The sequence below is a fragment of the Sinohyriopsis cumingii genome, chromosome 5 (genome assembly GCF_028554795.1).
Source record: "Sinohyriopsis cumingii isolate HCF-2022 chromosome 5, ASM2855479v2, whole genome shotgun sequence".
NCBI classification, from domain to species: Eukaryota; Metazoa; Mollusca; class Bivalvia; order Unionida; family Unionidae; genus Sinohyriopsis; species Sinohyriopsis cumingii.
Window position 1 is genome coordinate 76,120,065 of NC_142965.1, and position 23,371 is coordinate 76,143,435.

The window sequence follows — 23,371 nt, forward strand, 5'->3', positions numbered from 1 at the left end:
ACATGTCAAAAAATTACTTTACTCCTGCAATAGTTGCTTGAATTATTTTCGTGTGGCTTGATGTAGTGCATTATTGAATCTTGTGAATGTAAGTACTGTCCATTTTTTCAGCTCATCTCCATGAACGGAAATTTGAAGATGCAAATTTCGACAAACTACTGACCTCATGCAATTTTTGTTGTTGAATTATTGCCATTTTTGCCTTTTAATTACAGTTTCTTGTGCATGCAACTAGTCCTGCAGTTTTCGATACATCACTGTGAATTTTTGGGTACATATAATGTAAATATGGTACAGATTTGAAAACAAGTCTGTCTATACTTTTGTGATGGAGTTGGAAAACCAGACATAGTTGACCTTGGGTTACAATGAAGGTTGTATTTTTGTACTTGCCCATAGAGCAGATCTCCATATATAATCTGGATCTGCACATTTTCTCCATATGCTTATGGGGTGGTAGGTCATCAGTCCATGCATTATCACAAGCTTGTTATCGCTACACCTAAACTACTTCAGGATTGCCATGAAACGTTACACCACACACCATCATTCCACATACTAGTTGGTCCTAAATGAAAATGTTGCCATTTGGACATCCACTATGACTACCACAGTGGCCATCTTAAGAATCTTATTGTTACTCCTACTGATTGTATGAACGGGTTTCACTATAAAACTTCTTATGAATTTTAGTTGGGCCTAAAAGAAAATGGTGCCGATCTGGAGTCCAATAATGACCACCACAGCAGCCATCTTGAAAATCTTGTTATTGCTACTCCTCCTGACCAAAAAGTAATATATTACTATGGTGTTTTCTCTAGAAGTCTTCTAGTTGGTCCTAAATTAAAATGGTGTCACTTGCACATCCAACATGGCCACTGCAATGGTCATCTTGAAATCTTATTGCAGATCTTCCTGAATGGATGGTCATATTAGCATATTTTTTTTTTATTAATGACTTCTTGTAATATCTAGTTGGTCCTAAATGAAAATGATGCTGCTCAAACATACCATATAGCTGCTGCAGTTGCCATCTTGTAAATCTTATTATCACTAATCCTGAATGAATGGTCATATTGGCATTGGGTTTTCACTGAATGACTTTATACCATGTCAAGTTGACTGATGTGACCTCCAATATGGCCATCATAATGGTTATATTCATATTATTGTTGTTATTTCTAGATGGCTAGTCATATCGATATTGTGTTCTCACCAAAAGACTTCTTCTGATGTCTAACTTGTCCTAAATATTGTTATTATTACTCCAAAAAGAACAGAAAGTCGTGTCAGCTTGAGGTTTCCACCAGGAGACTTCTTATCATGTCTTGTTGATCCTAAATGAAAATGGTGCGAATATGACAAACAGTATGTCCAACACAAAAGCTAATTTGAAAATCTTATTATTGCTGAAGAATATTACAGATGGTTTCAATACTCAGCAGTTAAAATTATTATGGACTGTTCTTATCTTGAATTCCAGGAAATTCTTTCTGGCTAGACTAGAATGCCAGTCCCTGAGGAAGTCTTGTTTTTTATATGGAACTATGCCATATGGAACACTAAACTTGGCAATTTTCTTATGTAGGAACATACGGAGTGTATGACTTTCCTATTTTTTCACACTGGCGAAAAAATGTGGCATGTGGACATGCAATTCTGAGGCTGAGTATGGGCAGAAATCTGAATTTACACTTGCAGGAGACTCCATTGTATACATTTTGTAAAATTGGAGCATTAAGACATAAAAGTACATATAGTACCCATAAATTTCCAGAGACAACATTTTTATTTTATTTAATCTTGTAATGTCAAGCTAATTACCATATTATGAAGTTTGAAAGCACAGGTCAACTAAATTCTGATTTTTGATAAAGTCTGGTGAGTTCCAAGTCTGATCCATAGGTTTCATTTGAGTACAGTGTATACAGATTATCATAAAAAATTGATGTTGAATCATAATAAAATTTCTTGAGTTTTGCTTTTACAGAGATAAGGAGGATACAAAATGTTTCTTATATGATGGGAGACGGAGAAAAGAAACTTGGTTGTGGGTGTTGAAGGTTCAGTATGCTACTTATGCTGTCCAGCTTCACTACAAAATACTAGTCCAGCCAAATAATTTTTTACTATATTTGCAATATATTGATCCTGTGTACATATGCGAATAAATTTTGAGCAGAGTTTGTCTTTAGTGATTCCAATAAAGTTGATAGAGGGCACTCGGACAAAGGTCAAGACTTGGAGGGGAGATTGATAGTAATGTGTGTAATTGACAGCGAAAGGGAGTATCTGTCTGATTCACTTATTTTATTAGAAGGATCTATATAGATCTCATTGACAATAGTGATTATGTACATGTACATTTGTTCCATAATTTTTGGAAGGCCTCTAAATTTTAGCTCTGCTGGTCATAAAACAGACGATCTTGTGGGATGGCCTGTTGTCTATCGTCCATCTGTGAGCACAAGTTTATTATCATTACTCCTCCTAAACTTCTTGGAGGATTGCCATGAAACTTGACGCAGAGACCATCTTGAAAACCTTCATTTTGCTTCTTCTCTCAAATGGATAGTAATATCAGCATGGAGTTTTTATAAGAAGATTTTGATGATGTTTAGTAAGTTCTAAATAAAAATGATGTCGATCTGACATCCAATATGGCCACCAACATGGCAATCGTAAAAATCATATCTCCACTCCTTCTGATTGGATGGCCATATCAGCATGGGGTTTTCACTAAAAGACTTCTTACACTATTTTATTATTCCTAAATGAAATTGGTGCCAACGAATCTTATATCCAATATGACTGCTATGATGTCCATCTTGGCAATCTTGTTATAGCTACTCCTAATGAATGGATGGTCATGTTGACATGGTGTTTTCACCAAAAGACTTTAGATGATGGTTAGTTGGTCCAAAATGAAAATGGTTCCAATTTTGAGTCCAATATGGCTGTCACAGCAACTAGTTTGAAAATCTTATTGCTCAAGAATATCAGCAATGGTTTCAATAATTTTTGGTTATAAAGAAAAAATGCTTTTGAATTATTTTCATCCAGTATAGCATCAGTTCATTCATGAGGCTCTTGTTTACTTTTTGAATTGTCATTTTGAGGTGTGTTGCAGTGGTACTGACCCTCTTATGCTTAATATCAACTGTGACAAAAGTACACACCTTTTAGACAGTGGGCTCCAATATTCAATATATCATTTATACCTCACAAAACTGTACTGAAACCTTGCTTTTTTTAGTTGTATCACTCCTTCCTAGAGTTACAGAATATGATTCAAAGTTATCATAGGTTAACCTTGACCCTAATTCTTTTGTCAGCCAGGTGAGTGATCTCAGACCCAAATGAGCCTCTTACCTCTGGCATGGTCATCCAAGGATCACCAAACTTGGCAAATGTTTTGTGGCTTATATACTGTATTTTGCTATGTAGAATCAGTCCTACTCACTTAAGTAACAAATTCACATTTGTCTTTCTCACACACATACATCATTTTGTTTTTATTTGCATGTTTTAACTCTATGTGCAGCTAAAGGCTTTTTGATTTACCTAGTTCACAAAATTAGGTATCCAAGAAAATTTAACTTTTCACTAAACCACAAAAGTAAATGTAATCACAGTATCTTATTACATCCTTAAAATTGAGCTGTTGGTGTTGTTCTGCATTTGTTGTGCATTGTCAGTCATCAGTTGTCTATTATGTACCTTGCGCAGAAATTTACATTTTCTGCCCACCTGGCCATAAGGTTCACATATATGGTTGTGGGTGAAATATTATGGTGGTTAAACAAATCTTAATTTCAATGAGTAATCATTTTTATTACCTTGTTGAAACATAGTATGTAATATCATGTACAGAAGACTCATATGAGTATAGACTTTAAAAAAAAAATTAATAAACAAACCCCAGGAAAACTTAATGCAAAATAACGTGTTTTTGTGTATCTACCTGTCTATTTGAACATCTACATACAATGTCAGTGATGTAACTCGCTCTATAAGGAAGTACTGTTTACTTTAAATCTGTCTCTTTTCTAATTTTCTTCATTTCTTCCCCTTTCTTTCTTCCTTATTTTTGCAATTTCATATACAATGCCATACACATTTTAAGTTTTTCCTTTTTTTATTCTCATCTTTTATCAACTCATTCACTGGTCATCTTTGTGCAGTATATACCATGCCTAAATGTGGATGTTTTAGCAAGGAGAATCTTCACTATGACCTCGACAATTTGAAATTGTTGTCATTATTACTCAATTTCATCTGCCTTATATTCATATATATTTATAATGTTTGTATCGTTAAAAGGAGATAAACATTATAAACCACTGGCATTCGTTCTAATCCTTCACACTTTATTACAGAACTTGTAAACTCAAACTACACAGTTATGAAATAAAATATGTTTTAACTAAAAGCCATATTTACAGTACAGTGTTATTCAACACTTAATACCAGTTGAGATCAACATCACATATGAAATCTTCATCCATCAAAGTCAGTTTTCAAAAAGTTTCCAATACTCTGGTATAGCTCTGTGGGAAAAGCTTTCAGAGGCTGTAAAAGCTGCAGAAAACTATAGTATTTGAGAAGAGATATTTTAGTTGAATTTATTCTACTCGAGACATGTTGAACTAAATAGCAAATACTATTACCATTTTGTATGAAGTATATTGTTATACTTTTTTAGCGAACCTCAAAGGACAATATTTACATCAAACGAGTCACCCTCTATAAATAAAGCATTAGTAATATTAGTAATAGTATTGTGTAAACAATTTGATTCAGGTCTGATGTGCTACCTATTGTCAAAATTGTTTGATTTAATTTAATTAGATCACAAATTAGCAGTGATGAATCCAAGATAACCAATTACAAGCAATAATGTAAGACCACTCATGTACTTTGATTGGTGGATAATGACGCCTAATGGAATGTACATCTAAGCTCATCTGCCATCATATGCCAAGTGATTGAACTTCATTTTAATTGGTACTTCAATTTATCTGGAAATTTATTAGACAAGTAAATCTTTTAATATTAACTAGACACAGAATTTTTTCATATTGAGGTTGATTGCATATGGGTACATATAATCTCTATTAATATGCAATGAGTTCATAAAGTTAGTTTATTCAAAGTTTACACTGATTATCACAAGTTGCAAAGTAAAAGATATTAGGTGTAGAACTTGAAATTGATGATTGTGAATAGATTAAGATGTGTAATTTGCAATACTATTACATACAAGTCAGTACAACATTATATTACTATGATAATTCGTGCATTTTTCAAAGTGAATATGGTGATTAAATTACATATTCATGACTATTTCATGGGCTACCCATTAGCCCCAGAGAAATGATATATCTCCCTTGAAAAAGTTGATAAATTCTTTCAAAGGTACAAACTGAACTGTACCAAAACTGTTATGTGCATATACATTGAAAAACAAGAAGATATTTGTTATTGACAATAGAAAGCTTTACATGTGGTTATGTATAAATGGAAAAGATACATAGAGTTGTCTTGTTTGAATAAGAACCATGATAAAACCCAACATTGAACTGAATACAAATATGAGACATAAGGAAACAAATGATTTTGAGAAAGATTTTCTAATGAGAAACATCATTGTATTTGGTCAACAGATGGAAAATCTCAGAAATAAAATATCATTTAAAATATGTAAAGATTTAAAAAATATTCTCAAATACCAGAAGGATTTACCATTTGCACAGAGGAACAATTATTAACACTGACTTGGTGTTCAGTTTCAAACCATGAAAATCAAATTATCCAAACCAATTTATGATGCATTTAAAGTGTAAGAGTTATCTAAATGGCTGATGTATACATTTTCTAAAACAGGTTTGAAAAAATAAATATACTGATTCATTTCGTATCTGTGTAGAGACAAAGACTTTTACAGTAACATCAAGCATACCCTAAAGGTTATGGCCTATGTTATAAATGGTACACAATTTTTAAACAAAAGCTGTAGCTTGATCCACAGAAATATCTAATATATTGAGTGGGGTAAATGATTGTTAACAAATCACTTCCAGATGGGCTTCATAGTCCAGTTGTAAGGCTTCAAGCAATTGTGCCGAAAAACAACACAATGTGTTGTTCGAAGACACATCCATAAACTGTCACTAAATAAGTACAACTGATTATTCATAGTTCTATTTTTCCTGTCTACTGTTGATAAAGCAACGGCATTCCAACAATTTCAAAGGGTAGTTGTGGCTTTGTTTCTTCTTATTGTGGATACTGTACTGTCTAATCAAGAGCTGAAAGTCTATCTTTCACATTTGAAGAGAATATGATAGGGTCTTCAGCAGGTAAGTTTAAGGCTTATCCTTTTTCTCCTGCGATACAATTCTCAGATTCTGATGCTATTAATATCATATTTCCCTTTTTCGTCTCCATGCAACCATAGTGTCCTTCTGCTCCTGATACAAGTTTAAGGTAATTTGAGAATGACGAATAATTTGTCATTAAAGTCAAATCCCAAATTCGAGGTGGGAGGGAGTGGTCTTATTTCAAATTATATTTTCACCTACACACATGCCCACCTTTATTCTGTCCTGTTGGCAAGGTTATAGTCACTAGAAAATTAAAATGGATTTGAATCAAAAAGGGTGACAGGACATAACATTTACTTGTGTGTGTGATTTGCATTTTTAACTTAGGTTTAACAATTTTTCAGTCATATCACTACGATGGCTGTAGTGCAACATTTTATAGAGATGTCTAGCACAGGGACACCATGCTTCAAAAAAAGGACTGCACATACATGTATCTCATACATATACTTTAGCAAGACAATAAAATAAAATGGAGACAAACAGTCATACATATAATTATATTGTTATAAAAAATATACAATATATCAATTTAAATTATACAATTTTATATAGTGCATTGGCATTAAGTCCATTAGGATACAAAGTATCTAACTTATGAATCCAATAAGGTTGTTTTGAGTCTATTCATGTCACCATGCACAATATCTATTGGCATGAAAGGAAATTCGACTAGAGAATGATTATTGGTGTTAAAGTGTGTTGAAATATTAGAGGAAAACTGAGGATCTCTATAAAAATTTTATATGAAAGCAGTGACTATTCATTCTCTTAGAAACTTGTTTAAGTGTTTGTCCAACATATTGCATGTTACATTTTTTACAGGTTATTAAATAAATCACATCAGTTGATATGCAGTTAATGTTATCATATAGAGAAAAATACCTCTTTTTCTATTAGCACTACTGAAAGACGTACTTTCACTTATGTTTGCACACTGAGAGTGTCTGTTACATTTAGATGATGAAAACTGTCTTTTTTTATTTTCTGTCTGTTTAGTTCTAAATAAAAAATCTTGCAAATTCTTGGGTCTTCTATAAGCGAGAATTGGTTTAATTTTGTAAAGTGATTTTATGCTGGTTTTATTGGATAAATTCAGGAGACTATAATATGTATTAATTATAAGACCTATATTAGGTAATGAAGGATTATATTGTATTGTGAAAGGAATTACATCTCTCTTTTACATTCTGCTATAAATAAGAGACATCATCCGTTACTTTCAAAACATTTCGTGCCTGAAGAAGCATAGATTAAATGAGAAAATAATTGTACATAATTTTCGGCATTTGTGTTTTTTTTAAATCCCAATACATATTCTTTACAAATACTTTACTGATTAACACTTATCCAAGTTTGAGTCATATTATGTTGATGCGTATTACATAATTATCATGAAAACTACATGCATCATGATAGGCTGGTATGTGTTTCAGTACTAATACTGTACAAAGTGTATGTAGAATGTGTTTAAGCTGATGTCCATTGTAACACAAGTATAACTGATACTACATATTGAACTCTTTTTAATCAGTTGATATGAACGTTACATAACTTATTTCATAATGAACTCATTTGAGATTATATATACCCACACATAACAATCGTAAGATATGCTGCCACATTCAGCTTTTTTTCCCTTTCATATATGTACACATGGGCATAAATTGAAATATGTATCAAATTTGCATACAACTATATGTATTCAGTTATCAGAACATGGCAATGACAGATCACAAAGAGAAACTAAGAAAGTCACATATGCAAGTGTTATATTTGATACATTTCCATTTAATTCAAAGTAACTCAGTTACTGCTGTCCATATTTAATCATACAAGGCTCAATGATTTCTTTTGTGTACATGTCAGTGTGTTTTATTTGTTTTTATATTTAAATCTAACAACACATTTTGTTAAATTGAGAAATCACTGTTAGGACACATATCTGGATGAATGATTGTGACAGTATAAGAAATGAAAATAATTTTCAATTTCATGTCATATGTTAGGAATGATGAAAAGTACAAAATAAATATGATACATTTGTCTCACCTTGTCTACAATGTTAGCCTTAATAATGCATCTTTCAACATTACATTGATACTGAAAAATTAAGTTTATACTAAGTTTTGGAATTTTATTAACTAAATATTGAAAAAGGCATTCATTATGGAAGCAAATCAAATTAGTGATGAGAACATTGAAACTTCTGTATAGTGCTTAAAATTAAATGTACTAACATTGTTTTTCAGTTATGATGATATAGTGAGTGAATTTTGAAGAATCTTACCAATATAAGCATGTGAATGAAACCTGAATGCAGTTCATAGGTTGTTTGGAAATCTTGCAACACAGCAGCACGTTAAATTTTTTTCATGTGGAGGCAATTAATGTGCCTTGCCTAATGAATAGAATATATTTACCATAATATATCAATATCAATGTAATTGGTGTAGCAAGAAATTTGGCTCTTACTCTCCCAAAGACTTATTGATAGGGCCCACTCCCAAAAAAGTATGATGGTATTTTAGGCTCCTACACCCCCACCCCAGGTTGTAGAGGATGCTATGCTACTTTCAAGAAATCAATTTGAAATGGAACTGACAGTAAGAAATGTAAAATGTTAGCCAAATTATCAGCCTAATAAAAAATGGTTGGTATTTTTGTCTTAATCTTTGGCAAAATGTGGGTTGTTGAACGATACATCAATATCAATGTAAATTTGATCAAACAATTGATTTAAAATGGAACATTGAGATGATGTTGTCTACACTATTCAGTTTTTGGCAACATTTGTCCCCCCCCCCCGGATTTGATATTAACCTTTAGCCAATTGAGGGTCTCATCTATCACCTTATACAAATTCTGACATAGTGATTATCAAGTAATCGATAGTAAATAGAATATGTCGTACATGACGCAGCTGAAATGTGCAATATTTCACAAAATGTTGTCACTTTCGCCCCTTCGTAGAAGAAGGTTGTTATATTGATCGTAATATTTGACTAAACTTGGGCCATCATGGAAAACGATATATACATATCCAGAGATCTCAGAAACACTTAATTACACGTATTTGGATGCCAGTTTTTGATCTGGGAACAGAAAATCGCCGAGACTGGAGTCCTCCATACGCATGTAATAGGGTGTGCGACAAAATTCAAAGACTTGCCAGTCCTGCTTCAGCCACCTGCTTTGTGTGAAAATGTGTTGATCAATTAGCTGTGCCGATATTTACGACAGAATTCAGTGACTGAAAGACCCCTTGATACATACATGTTGCCATTTTATAAGAGTACATAAAAAAAGAACATGATGCAATATCTGGGCGGCAAGTTCAAAGGCTTTGACTGGCGACCAAGTGGGAAAGTGTAGATATTTACAGTCATTGAATTCAGAGGCAGAAAGACCCAGAGATGTACATGTGGTCATTTATAAAAGTACATCAGATAAACAACTTTAGCTTTCGTTATTGTGTTCATTTCCGAATGTAGCGGAATAAGCACTGCACATGGCCTCAGAATCAAGACATGTTGAGACTTAGACAAAATGCCATTCGTAAGTGGGTGACAAGTCGCCTAAAAATGTAAACTTCGCCTTCTTCTGTTAGGAAAGCGAAAATGACTTCGCCCTGTGATTATTTAAGAGGTGCATTGACTAACCATACCATAGTTTTTTTAATGCCCCTCACCTTAGCCCGGTTATATCAGTAGCTAGGCCTAGTTTTTATATCAATTACGTTGACAAACAAACTCTTGCCCATTCACAAGCATTATGTTTTGATAGCTGATTGACCATTAACCCTTTTCCGAGTATGGTAGCAACTATCAATTTCCTGCATGCTATCCTTTGATGATAAAACATACAAACTTGTGTTTTAAGATCAGAATCGGTGATCTGGATATATATTAAGTGCATCTTATACACCATTTTGTCATAAACTTAGTTTGAAACTGTAAGTGAACCAGTAGGCCTAATGGGAAATAATGGCGGACTTCGCTAAGTCTGGGATGTACCAGTTTATTAGACTGTCAGTTTTCTTAAATCAACGGGCAAATATATTCAGAAAAAATATACAAATCATTGAAACCAAAGCCTAGGTATTATTTTATTAAAGATTTAACTTTAAAATGCATATTATGTAGGTCAGAAATGTACGGGACAATGCTATGTTATGGAATTCGCGAGATGCGCATTAAGGTCTAAGCTGTTTTCTGACTTGACACGTATTTGCGAAAATACAGGAAAAAAACAGCAAATCAGATATAATTTATTTGCATAAAATCACTACAAGTACGTATACAAATAAATCATAAATTTGCGATCCTGTCAATGGACTGTTGTAATGAAGCTATATTATAGTGAGTGATTACATTACGAAAACCTCTCCATCTAAAAATAGATGCACTCATGTCCGTGTTGATTCTGTAGGAAAGAAGGGACTGCAACTTTTGATGGTGGGACTTCTGTTTTTACCAAAATGGGAGTCCTGGACTCCTAGTTTTAAAATCCTAGCGAGACCTCTGCATATCTATATAAAACTGGTCAAGGAATTCATTACAACTAGAATATTTTAGATCACGCAGTGTGAAATGTGCAATATTTGCAAAACAATTGTTACCCTCACCCCTGGTAAAATGGGGAAGATATTTTCATCTTTATCTTTGGCAAACTTAAGGCTGCCGTATATAACCTCATATCAATTTTGACGTAAAATTTATCAAGGAATCGATTGGAAAAGGAATTTTTGAGATGACATTGTGGAAAACGTGCAATATTCACAAAATATTGTTGTGTGTATCCCTATGCAATGTCTTCGCCTAATTGTAGGAATATTTTTAAAAATACCTACATCGCCAATTTGCTGGTTAAGCTTGAACACAAGATAACGATGCCATAGTTTAAACAGTAAAGTTCACATTGTGTCACTAACAAACAATATTTAAAGCAATAAATGTGCCACGGTTAGATTAACGAGATCTCTCCACATGAGGCCATTTGTTCTGATCATGTGACAATATGGCGTCGGCGTTCGCCTGACTTAGTACAGCAAAGTGCAATGCATGGAGCATACTAAATAGGGAACAAGACTATACTGATTTAAGATGTAAACAATTTTTTAAAATTTTTTTCTTAGAGTAAAATGATTGATTTTCATCAGGGCCACACTGGGTTTACATGATCTTTAACACATAATTAATTTCGACGAGATTCTGGAACATGATCACGTGACCCCCTTTTTGCATTTTAGAATATGACATAACCTTTTTTTTGGAGAGATATTCTCAGTAGTTGGGCTCTTACAATGGAAGTTGTATGTTGTGCTGTTTGGAGTTATTTCTAATTACATGTACTTGGATTCAAAAGGATTAATTCTTTTTTCCCCTGTAAAATAAATGTGCTCATATGAAAATGTTGGATAAGGACAGCTTTTATAAACATTTATTCAGGTTAACAAAACGAGAGTGATACTTCTTGTTTCATCAAGGAACTGAAGACTTCGACACTACAGGTAACAGCATGCATCGTCTTCCATCTTGGATTCTTCGTCGGAACTTGAACTTGAAATCATTAGAACAGTTTGATTAATACTACTGAAATATTATTCGTGGATTATTTTTGGATTTGATTATTAAAACTGGTAAGTTCATATTTGTTTCAGTTTACATAATTTTTCCAGGGAAATAAATTATCATATTTTTCAAATCTTGTTTTTTCACTCTTGTGTTACTATTTATTTGAGCCTAAACACCTAACATTATATGTGACCCCTGACCCTCCCAAAAAAACTCTGAAAATTAGAAGAACAACAGGTTGCCATTGAGTTTAATTTTTACACTCTTTATAACACATACATATCCCTTGTTTTCCCATAAGAGTGAGACTGAAATTTGTCAATCCCAGTAAGGATTCATTCCAAACAGTATGCTAGGCATCACACACTTTCTTACCCTTTGCTACTGTCCCATCTGAACTATCAATTCTAGCAGGTTTAGCACTCTTCTGAATCTCATTACAATCTTCGTAAATTTGCCATTTAACCCCAAAATGCTTATCAGAATTTTTGAATGGCATTATCGCAACAAGTGTTGATTCTGAGGCTATGTGCACTGTTTATTCCGCTGCATTCAGAAAATGAACACAATAATGTAAGCTAACTTCCCAGCAGGACTGCAACCTTTGCTGGAAGGTCTCCAATTTTTCGGAAAATAGAAGTCCTGGACTCTTAATTTAAAAATACTAGCGAGACCTCTGTTATTTTGATAAAGTACTTGAACAGTTTCTCTCCAGTATGTACAGTGTATGGTCCAATGCTCCTGGAAATGTCCTTTCTAAACAGTTAATCACAAACCCCACATTTAAAGTGCTAAATCTAAATACTTTCTGTCAAAACTTCACTGTTGATTGCTTCCTCTCCAGCATGTATCCTCAGATGTATCTTCAGATCTCCGTTCCGAATAAATGTTTATTACAAACTTCACATTTGAATGGTTTCTCTCCAGTATGTATCCTCAGATGCTCCTTTAGATTTCCATTCCGACTAAACATTTTTTCACAAATTCCACATTTAAAGGGCTTTTCGCCAGTATGTGTCCTCATGTGATTTTTGAAATTGGAATTAAATCTAAATGCTCTCTCACATACGTCACATTTGAACAGTTTCTCTTCAGTATGCATCCGCATATGCTCCTGGAGATATTTATTCTGACTAAATATTTTATTACAAATTTCACATTTAAATGGGTTTTCTCCAGCATGACTCCTCATGTGACTCTTCAAACTGGAGCTAAATGTAAATGATTTCTCACAAACGTCACATTTTAACAGTTTCTCTCCAGTATGTATCCTCATATGCTCCTTTATATATCCACTCTGACTGAACATTTTACCACAAATGTCACATATGAATGGCTTTTCTCCAGTATGTGTCCTCATGTGGGTCCTCAGGCCGAAGCTACAACTAAATACTTTATCACAAACTTCACATTTGTTTAGTTTCTCCCCAGTGTGTATCCTCATATGCTGCTTCAGATATACATTCTGACTAAACATTTTGTAGCAAATTTCACATCTCAGTGGTTGCTCTCCACTGTGTAACCTCAAATGAAGCTTTAGACTTGCATTCTGAGTAAACATTTTATCACAAACGTTACACTTGAATGGTTTCTCTCCAGTATGTATCACCCTGTGCCTCTTTAAACTAGCACTAAATCGAAATACTTTATCACAAACTTCACATTTAAATGGGTTTTCTCCAGCATGACTCCTCATGTGACTCTTCAAACAAGAGCTAAATGTAAATGATTTCTCACATACATCACATTTTAACAGTTTCTCTCCAGTATGTATCCTCATATGCTCCTTTATGTGTCCACTTTGACTAAACATTTTATCACAAATGTCACATATGAATGGCTTTTCTCCAGTATGTGTCCTCATGTGGGTCCTCAGGCTGAAGCTACAACTAAATACTTTATCACAAACTTCACATTTGTTTAGTTTCTCCCCAGTGTGTATCCTCATATGCTGCTTCAGATATACATTCTGACTAAACATTTTGTTGCAAATTTCACATCTCAGTGGTTGCTCTCCACTGTGTAACCTCAAAAGAAGCTTTAGACTTGCATTCTGAGTAAACATTTTATCACAAACGTTACACTTGAATGGTTTCTCTCCAGTATGTATCATCATGTGCGGTCTCAAATATCTATATTGACTAAACACTTTATCACAAACATTACATTTGAATGGTTTCTCTTCAGAATGTGTCATCATATGTCTCTGTAAATCAGGGCTACGTCTAAATACTTTATCACAAATTGCACACTTGAATGGTTTCTTTCCAGTTTGTATGCTCTGATGATCATTTAGATTTTTAGTCTGATTAAACATTTTATCATGATCTTCACATTTGAATGGTTTCTCTCCAATATGTGTGTTCGTGTGTCTGTTCAAATCATCATTCACTGCAAGCATTTTCTCACCATCAATGAGAATTTGAGTCTCCAATATGTACTCGTATGCAGATATAGTATTAAACAAAATAAATGTCTTAAAACGTAACACACTGAACAATGGCGTCAAAAAGTTTTGCTTAAACATGAGCATGCGCATTGACAAGTTCCGACTAAACAGGCACTGGTTCAGGCTCACAACGGACCTCTACGTCAAAAGTCCAAAGAGAAAACAGACTAGGTCTTGAATAATAATAATAATAATAATAATAATGAGGACTTTGTTCAGCGCCTAATCTTTAGAAGCTGTAAGTGCTTTACAACATTAGACAACACCTATAAGATAAAAAAAAACAAAAGAAAACAAACATATAATGATATGATTACAAAAACAAACACCATGAAATTAGAAAACATGAAAAACATGCTGAAAATATTTATGGTAGGAAACATTATTAGGTCTTTAAGTTTGCTCTTGCATTCGAAATAAGTGAGTTTTAAGAGCACTCTTGAATGGGATCACTGTCTTTGTGTCTAAGTTCAGTAGACAATTCATTCCACGTGTTGTTTGAATGAGGTTGTCTTTTTCAAGGAACAATACTGGTGTTAATATCAACTTTTGTTGGCTGCTTTTAATGGTGTAGACCCCTGCTACTCAAACTGCAGACTGTGGCATACTGGCAGGACTGCCAAGCCATTTTTCTGAAGACTGTCGGCTGCATTATGCCCAGCTTACGCAGAAGTATTGGACAATTTCACCAATCACAAGAAGATAACAACCTTATGATATAAATGAAAAAAAGAAGAAAAAAAGAAAAAAAAACACGCTGAGAATATTTGAGGTAGGAAACATTATTAGGTCTTTAAGTTTGTTCTTGCAGTCAAAATAAGTAAGTTCTGAGAGCACTCTTGAATGGGATCACTGTGTCTTTGTGTCTAAGTTCAGTGGGCAATTTATTCCACGTTGCTGGGCCCTGGTATGCAAAAGAACGATGTTCATATGACTTTGTTTTCATAGTGGGAATAATGAATATACGATTGTCAGAAGAGTAGTGTAAGTATCTTGCTGGTGTGTACACATGGGTGAGATCAGATAGGTATGTTGGACTGGAGTCCGACAGTAAAACGTAGCACAGAGAACAAATTTTGTGTCTGATTCTGGATTGAATGGATAGCCAGTGTAGGGTACAGAGCAGCGGGGTGGTGTGCTCTGATTGTGGTACTCTAAGTATGATCCGAACAGCTGTGTTTTTAACTTTTTTGTAAGTTTCTGGGGCAGATATTGAGATTAACCAGACAGAAGTGAGTTACAATAGTCCAGTCTTGAAAGTACTAATCAGTGGCGTCACTAGGGTTTGTGTCACCCAGTGCGGTAACTCATGATGTCACTCCCATGAAACTCCTTCCTGCATAAAAATTCAAAATTTTTATAGACAGTCATGTACAGTAATTCATGGTGTCTCCCCCATGGAACACTTCCTGCACAAAAGTCGAAAATTTTATAGACAGTCATTTGGGTGTCACCCCCTCTGATGGTGTCACCCGGTGCGGTCTGCACCCCCCCCCCCCCCCAGTGACGCCACTGGTACTAATGAACACACAAGTGTTTTGGTGTTGCAACAGACCTCTCATTTGCCCGGTAATATCAAATCCTAACATTTTATTGCGAAATATCTATGAGTACTGAACAAGAAACCGAACACTGAACTAACAAAAGCGATTAGAAACGGACTTGATGGACAAAATGGTTGTTAAGCAGAAGAAAGAAACGTAAAAGTAAACAGGGAGAAGTAAAATCAATGAAGTTGGACTACTTCAGTTTCGGTTTTAAAGTTGAACAGACAAAGTTTTTGGTGATGCAAGATACATGATTACCCGAAGTAGGCATGAAAGGCTTCAATTACCAGATAGACTACCATAGGATGAACCAGTGGAAAAGCTTTGAAAATACACACTTGAAACAAATTTGATTTCTTTGGAAAACATGACTTGGTAGAACTGCGTAATGCAGTTAGTTCCAGACTCAATCTTTTAAATTCTCGCCGAGGTGGAGAACACAGTAGATCGAAGATTAATCACTGGTGCAAGAGAAATCAATGGATTACAGAGTCCCAGATGAAGAATTTGGATTATCTTTCACCAGTTGAGAGGAAAGTGTTTTGTGACATAAAGGTCACTTTCCAGCATGGAAAAGAGACATGTCTTGTACAGTATCATTGTTTGATACCTGGGGATTGAAAAAAGGCATGGACATCCTCTGTGACAGAAATATTCACATGGGTGCAGGTATTTTATCAACAAATGAATTCATCTTTCCAAATACTGAGTCTTCATTAAACCATGTTATTGGATGGGACTGCATAGATTGCATGTGTAAAAAGGCTGGAATCAATGCCACAAACAACCGAGCTAGCTTAAGTACTATTTATGCAGTACTCAAAATCAAATCAGAAGATAATTGTCTAGTGCAATGCATTGGGATGCAGTATTAGTCTCTGGTCTCTATCTTTCAGGTAAAACAGCAGTGGAACAATCGATACTAAAAAGCAAAATCAAAGCACATTACAACAAAGTCAGAAAAAAAAACTAATGAACATGAAGAGGCTTCAACAAGAAAAAACCAAGCAACAACTACAGATAATAGGTGTACCTTAAATCTTGGAATACTCGTGTCAATCGTTCCATCCATCCATCCATCTGGCACACACTCATATTAATTCAACTTCACGTAGTCTCTATTTTTCAATGAATTGCCATGAAAATTTGTAAATATTATAGGTATCACTCAATGATGATCATATAGACAAATTACTTTCTTCCACAATTTTTATAAGAGTTCTAATTTCTTATATGCAGCTGAATTCCGTGTATGACATCTTCTAAACACAGTTATCTTACATTTTTTCAGTCGCTTGCTATGTTGTAGTCATCAACTGAACATGTGCATATCAACAAATAAATTTGGTTTTCAATTATTGCCATTTTTATTAATTTAGCTAAATACATTGTATGTCATAATCTTGTAACTCCAATAGTCTGTTTCTAATGTATCACTGTGAAACTTGATACATATTATGGTCATCATCTGAAGATGCACATATCAAACAATTACTTTACTCCTGCAATAGCTGCTTGAATTATTGTCGTGTGGCTTGATGTAGTGCATTATTGAATCTTGTGAATGTAAGTACTGTCCAAGTTTTCAGTTCATCTCCATGAAGGGAAATTTGACGATGCACATTTCGACAAATTTCTGCCCTCTTGCTATTTTTGTCTTTTAATTACAGTTTCTTGTGCATGCGACTAGTCATGCAGTTTTTGATGCATCACTGTGAATTTTTGGGTACATATAATGTAAATATGGTGCAGATATGAAAACAATTGTCTATACTTTTGTGAAGGAGTTAGAAATCCCGACATAACTGACCTTGGGTTACAATGAAGGTTGTATTTTTGTACTTGCCCATAGCGCAGATCTCCATATATAATATGGATCTGCACATTTTCTCCATATGTTTATGGGATGGTATGTCGTCAGTCCATTAGCACAAGCTTGTTATCGCTACACCTAAACTACTTCAAGATTGCCATGAAACTTTACACACACCATCATTCCACATACTAGTTGGTCCTAAATGAAAATGTTGCCATTTGGACATCCACTATGACTACCACAGTGGCCATCTTAAAAAATCTTATTGTTACTCCTACTGAATAGATGAACAGGTTTCACTATAAAACGTCTTATGATGCCTAATTGGGCCTAAATGAAAATGGTGCCGATCTAGAGTCCAATAATGACCACCACAGCAGCCATCTTGAAAATCTTGTTATTGCTCCTCCTTCTGACCAAAAAGCATGTTTTTTTTTTTATTAATGACTTCTTGTAATATCTAGCTGGTCCTAAATGAAAATGATGCTGCTCAGACATCCCATATAGGTGCTGCAGTTGCCATCTTTTAATCTTATTATCACTACTCCTGAATGAATGGTCATATTGGCATTGGGTTTTTACTGAATGACTTCATACCATGTCAAGTTGACTGATGTGACTTCCAATATGGCCATCACAATGGTCATCTTCACAGTCTTGTTGCTATTTCTAGATGGCTAGTCATATCGATATTGTGTTCTCACCAAAAGACTTCTTCTGATGTCTAACTTGTCCTAAATATTGTTATTATTACTCCAACAAGAACAGAAAGTCGTGTCAGCTTGAGGTTTCCACCAGGAGACTTCATCATGTCTTGCTGATCCTAAATGAAAATGGTGCGAATATGACAAACAGTATGTCCAACACAAAAGCTAATTTGAAAATCTTGTTATTGCTGAAGAATATTAGAGATGGTTTCAATATTCAGCAGTTAAAATTATTATGGACTGTTCTTATCTTGAATTCCTGGAAATTCTTTTTGGCTAGACTAGAATGTCAGTCCCTGAGGAAGTCTTGTTTTTTATATGGAACTATGCCATATGCAACACTAAACTTGGCCATTTTCTTATGTAGGAAAATACGGAGTGTATGACTTTCCTATTTTTTCACACTGGAGTAAAAATGTGGCATGTGGACATGCAATTCTGAGGCTGAGTATGGGCAGAAATCTGAATTTACACTTGCAAGAGACTCCGTTGTACACATTTTGTAAAATTGGAGCATTAAGACATAAAAGTACATTTAGTACCCATAAATTTCCAGAGACAACATTTTTATTTTATTTAATCTTGTAATGGCAAGCTAATTACCATATTATGAAATTTGAAAGCACAGGTCAACTAAATTCTGATTCTTGATAAAGTCTGGTGAGTTCCAAGTCTGATCCATAGGTTTCATTTGAGTACGGTGTATACAGATTATCGTTAAAAATTTCTGTTGAATCATAACAAAATTCCTTGAGTTTTGCTTTTACAGAAATAAGGAGGATACAAAATTTCTCTTATATGATGGGAGACGGGGAAAAGAAACTTGGTTGTGGGTGTTGAAGGTTCAATATACTACTTATGCTGTCCAGCTTCACTACAAAATACTAGTCCAACCAAATAATTTTTACTATACCGGTATTTCAATATATTGATCCTATGTACATATACAAATGAATTTTGAGCAGAGTTAATTTTGTATTTAGTGTATTCCAATAAAGTTGATAGAGGGCACTCGGACAAAGGTCAAGATTTGGAGGGAAGGTTGATAGTAATGTGTGTAATTTACAGCGAAAGGGAGTATCTATCTGATTCACTTATTTTATTAGAAGGATCTACATAGATCTTATTCACAATAGTGATTATGTACATGTATATTTGTTCCATGATTTTTCGAAGGCCTCTGAATTTGAAAACCTTATTGCTTCTTCTCTTACATGGAGAGTATATATATCAGCTTGACGTTTTTAGTAGAAGATTTTGATGATGTCTAGTAAATTCTAAATAAAAATGATGTCGATCTGACATCCAATATGGCCACCAACATGGCAATCGTAAAAATCATATCTCCACTCCTTCTGATTGGATGGCCATATCAGCATGGGGTTTTCACTAAAAGACTTCTTACGATATTTTATTGGTCCTAAATGAAATTGGTGCCAACGAATCTACATCCAATATGGCTGCTATGATATCCATCTTGGCAATCTTGTTATATCTACTCCTACTGAAATGATGGTCATGTTGACATGAGGTTTTCACCAAAAGTCTTTAGATGATGGTTAGTTGGTCCAAAATGAAAATGGTTACAAGTTTGAGCCCAATAATGGCTGTCACAGCAACAAGTTCGAAAATCGTATTGCTCAGAATATCAGCAATGGTTTCAATACTTTTGGGTTATAAAGAAAAAATGCTCTTGAATTATTTTCAGCCAGTATATCATCAGTTCATTCATGAGGCTCTTGTTGACTTTTTGAATTGTCATTTTGATGTGTGTTGCAGTGGTACTGACCCTCTTATGCTTAATATTAACTGTGACAAAAGTACACACCTATTATACACTGGGCTCCAAGATTCAATTTATCATTTATGCCTCACAAAACTGTACTGAAACCTTGTTATTTTAATTGTATCACTCCCGGAGTTCCTAGAGTTACAGAATATGATTCAAAGTTATCATAAGTTAACCTTGACCCTTATTCTTTTGTTAGCTAGGTGAGTGATCTTAGACCCACATGAGCCCTGGATTCTGGATCACGATTACGCGACCCCTTTTTTTTTGCATTTTAGAATATGACATAACCTTTGTTTTGGAGAGATGTTCTTAGCAGTTGGGCTCGTACACTGGAAGTTGCATGTTGTGCTGTGTGGAGTTATTTCTAATTACATGTACTTGGATTCAAAAGGATTAATTCTTTTTTTCCTGTAAAATACATGTGCTCATATGAAAATGTTGAACAAGGGCAGCTTTTGTAAAAATTTATTCAGATTAACAAAACGAGAGTGATACTTCTTGTTTCTGCAAGGAACTGTAGACTTCAACACTACAGATTACAGCATGCACTGTCTTCCATTTTGGATTCTTCGTCGAAACTCGAACTTGAAATCATTAGAACAGTTTATTATTAGGACTACTGAAATTTTGTTTGTGGATTATTTGTGGATTATTCATATTTGTTTAATTTTACAGAATTTTTCCAGGGAAATAAATTATCATATCTTTCAAATCTTGTTTTTTCACTCTTTCTTGTGTTACTGTTTATTCGAGCCTAAACACGTAATATTAGATGTTGTAAAGTAATGCATATGTACATGTATTAGTCCAGTTCACAGTAAGGTTGTACGAGTTATTTCCCTTCTTATTGTTGTAAGTTCTTGTCAAGAAAGACGTTACATGGTGTCAGAAGTGGGATGGCAACTTCGCCTACATCATCAATACCTTTTCCGCCGAAACTGGAGCTTCGGGGAAATTTGTCTGCGAACTGGAAAAAATTCAAAAGAGTCTGGGTGAACTATGAAGTAGCTACGGGGCTGGCAGAAAAAAGCGCCAAAACTGAGAATAGCCACTCTCCTTACGTGTTTAGGGCCAGACGCCATAGAACTGTTTGATACCTTCACATTTGAGAATGATGGAGACAAAGACAAACCTGACAAAGTGCTTGACAGATTTGAAAAGTACTGTATAGGAGAAACAAACGAAACCTATGAACGGTACAATTTCAATTGTCGACAACAGGAAGCAGGTGAGAGCATTGATGCCTACGTAGCTGCGCTAAGATCACTAGCACAAACGTGTAATTACGGTGATTTAGAGGACAGTCTGTTGCGAGACAGAATGGTAATTGGCATAAGAGACAAGAGCACCAGGAGAAAACTGTTGCAAGACAAGTTAACCTTAAGAACTTGCATAGATATCTGTCGAGCAAACGAAAAAACGCAAGAACAGATGAAAGTTATGAATCAGGAAGAAGTGTCGGCATTAGCACAAAAGAAGAGTGAAAAGTCAAGAAAGCAAAGTCAGCTGCAAAGAGAGTGTGACTACTGCGGAAAAAAACATGAAGCAAAGAAAGAAGCTTGCCCGGCCGTAGGGAAAATATGTGCAAAGTGTGGGTTAAACAACCATTTTGCAGTAAAGTGCAAGCATAAAACTCCAAAATGGAAAGCACACAAAAAGAAATACAAGCAGAAAGAAGGGGTAAAAGTTATAGATGATAATTCAAGTCTTGATAGTGAAAGTGATGAATTTGTGTTGACAGTAGAAGTTAATGGGATAGAAACATACCCAAAGAAATTGTTTGCCAAAATGACTTTAGGTGAGAGTCTGATAAATTTCCAATTAGACTGTGGCTCAACAGTTAATATAATCTCTGAAACAGATTATAAGACAATATGCCATGATGACAAACTGAGGCACCTGGAAAAGAACAATGTGACACTTGTTATGTATAACAACAGTGAAAAAAGAGCCTTAGAGAAAAGAAAATTGCACCTTACAAATCCAAAGAATAAGAAAGTTTACATCTTAGAGTTTGTAATTGTACAAGGGAAGGCAAGACCCCTACTTGGAGCCCAAGCAGTACAGAAAATGAAACTAATTACAGTAAATAAACAACATATCATGGCAGTAGAGACAACACCAAACCTCATACAGGAATATGAAGACATATTCAATGGAGAAGGTCTCTTGGAAGGAGAACTCCACCTTGAACTGACAGAACAAGCCAAACCAGTAAAACTGCCAGTTAGGAAAATTCCATTAGCTGTTAAGCCGAAGTTGAGGGCAGAAATTCAACGGCTGGTGAAACTCGAATATTGACTAAGGAGAAAGAACCAACAGACTGGATTTCTAGCATGGTGGTGGTTATGAAGAACAACAAGAAAATACGGCTGTGCATTGACCCACAACCTTTAAATAAGGTCTTGAAAAGATACCATTACCCAATTCCAACGATAGATGTTCTGCCAGACCTGAGCAAGGCAAGAATTTTTACGGTTGTGGATGCAAAAAATGGGTTTTGGCATGTTAAGTTAGATGAGGAATCTTGCAAACTCACCACATTTGGAACGCCATGGGGACGATACAGATGGAGGAGAATACCATTTGGTATAGCACCAGCGCCAGAAGAATTTCAGAGGAGAATTGATGAAACTTTGGAAGGGATTCAAGGTGTGAAAGCAATTCATGATGATATTCTAGTTTGGGTAAGTGGTGAAGATGATGTTAAGGCCACAGAGGATCACGACAGAAAGCTTCGTAAACTTTTTGAGAGATGTCACACAAAGAATGTTAAATTGAACAAAGATAAGATGAAATTGAGGCAGAAGGAAGTCACATTCATGGGACATGTGATCTCTGCAGAAGGGTTGAAAGTTGACAGTGCAAAGGTAGAGGCAATCAAAGAAATGCCTATACCGACCGATAAACAGGTAGTCCAGCGACTGTTAGGTATGGTGAACTATGTTCAGAAGTTTGCTCCAAGGCTATCGGAAGTGATAGAGCCATTAAGACAGTTGATCAAGAAGGACGTCGAGTTTTATTGGGATCAAATTCATGATAAATGCCTTCATGAAATTAGAGAGATATTGACATCAGCACCAGTTCTAAGGTACTTT

The 23,371-nt window shown here is 34.8% G+C and overlaps 1 protein-coding gene across 1 annotated transcript; it reads right to left on the reverse strand.

The window, feature by feature from the left end:
• Positions 1–6,871: 6,871 nt before the first annotated feature.
• On the reverse strand, positions 6,872–14,472 carry LOC149799484 (uncharacterized). Its single transcript, XM_089958854.1, has one exon. It carries the CDS (start codon positions 14,361–14,363, stop codon positions 12,828–12,830), a length of 1,536 nt encoding a protein of 511 aa, XP_089814980.1. The 5' UTR covers positions 14,364–14,472; the 3' UTR covers positions 6,872–12,827.
• Between the last annotated feature and the right edge of the window lie 8,899 nt (positions 14,473–23,371).

What these genes read in the sequence shown, in the direction of transcription:
- LOC149799484 (XM_089958854.1), bottom strand. Translation starts at nt 14,363, where the DNA reads ATGCTTGCAGTGAATGATGATTTGAACAGACACACGAACACACATATT.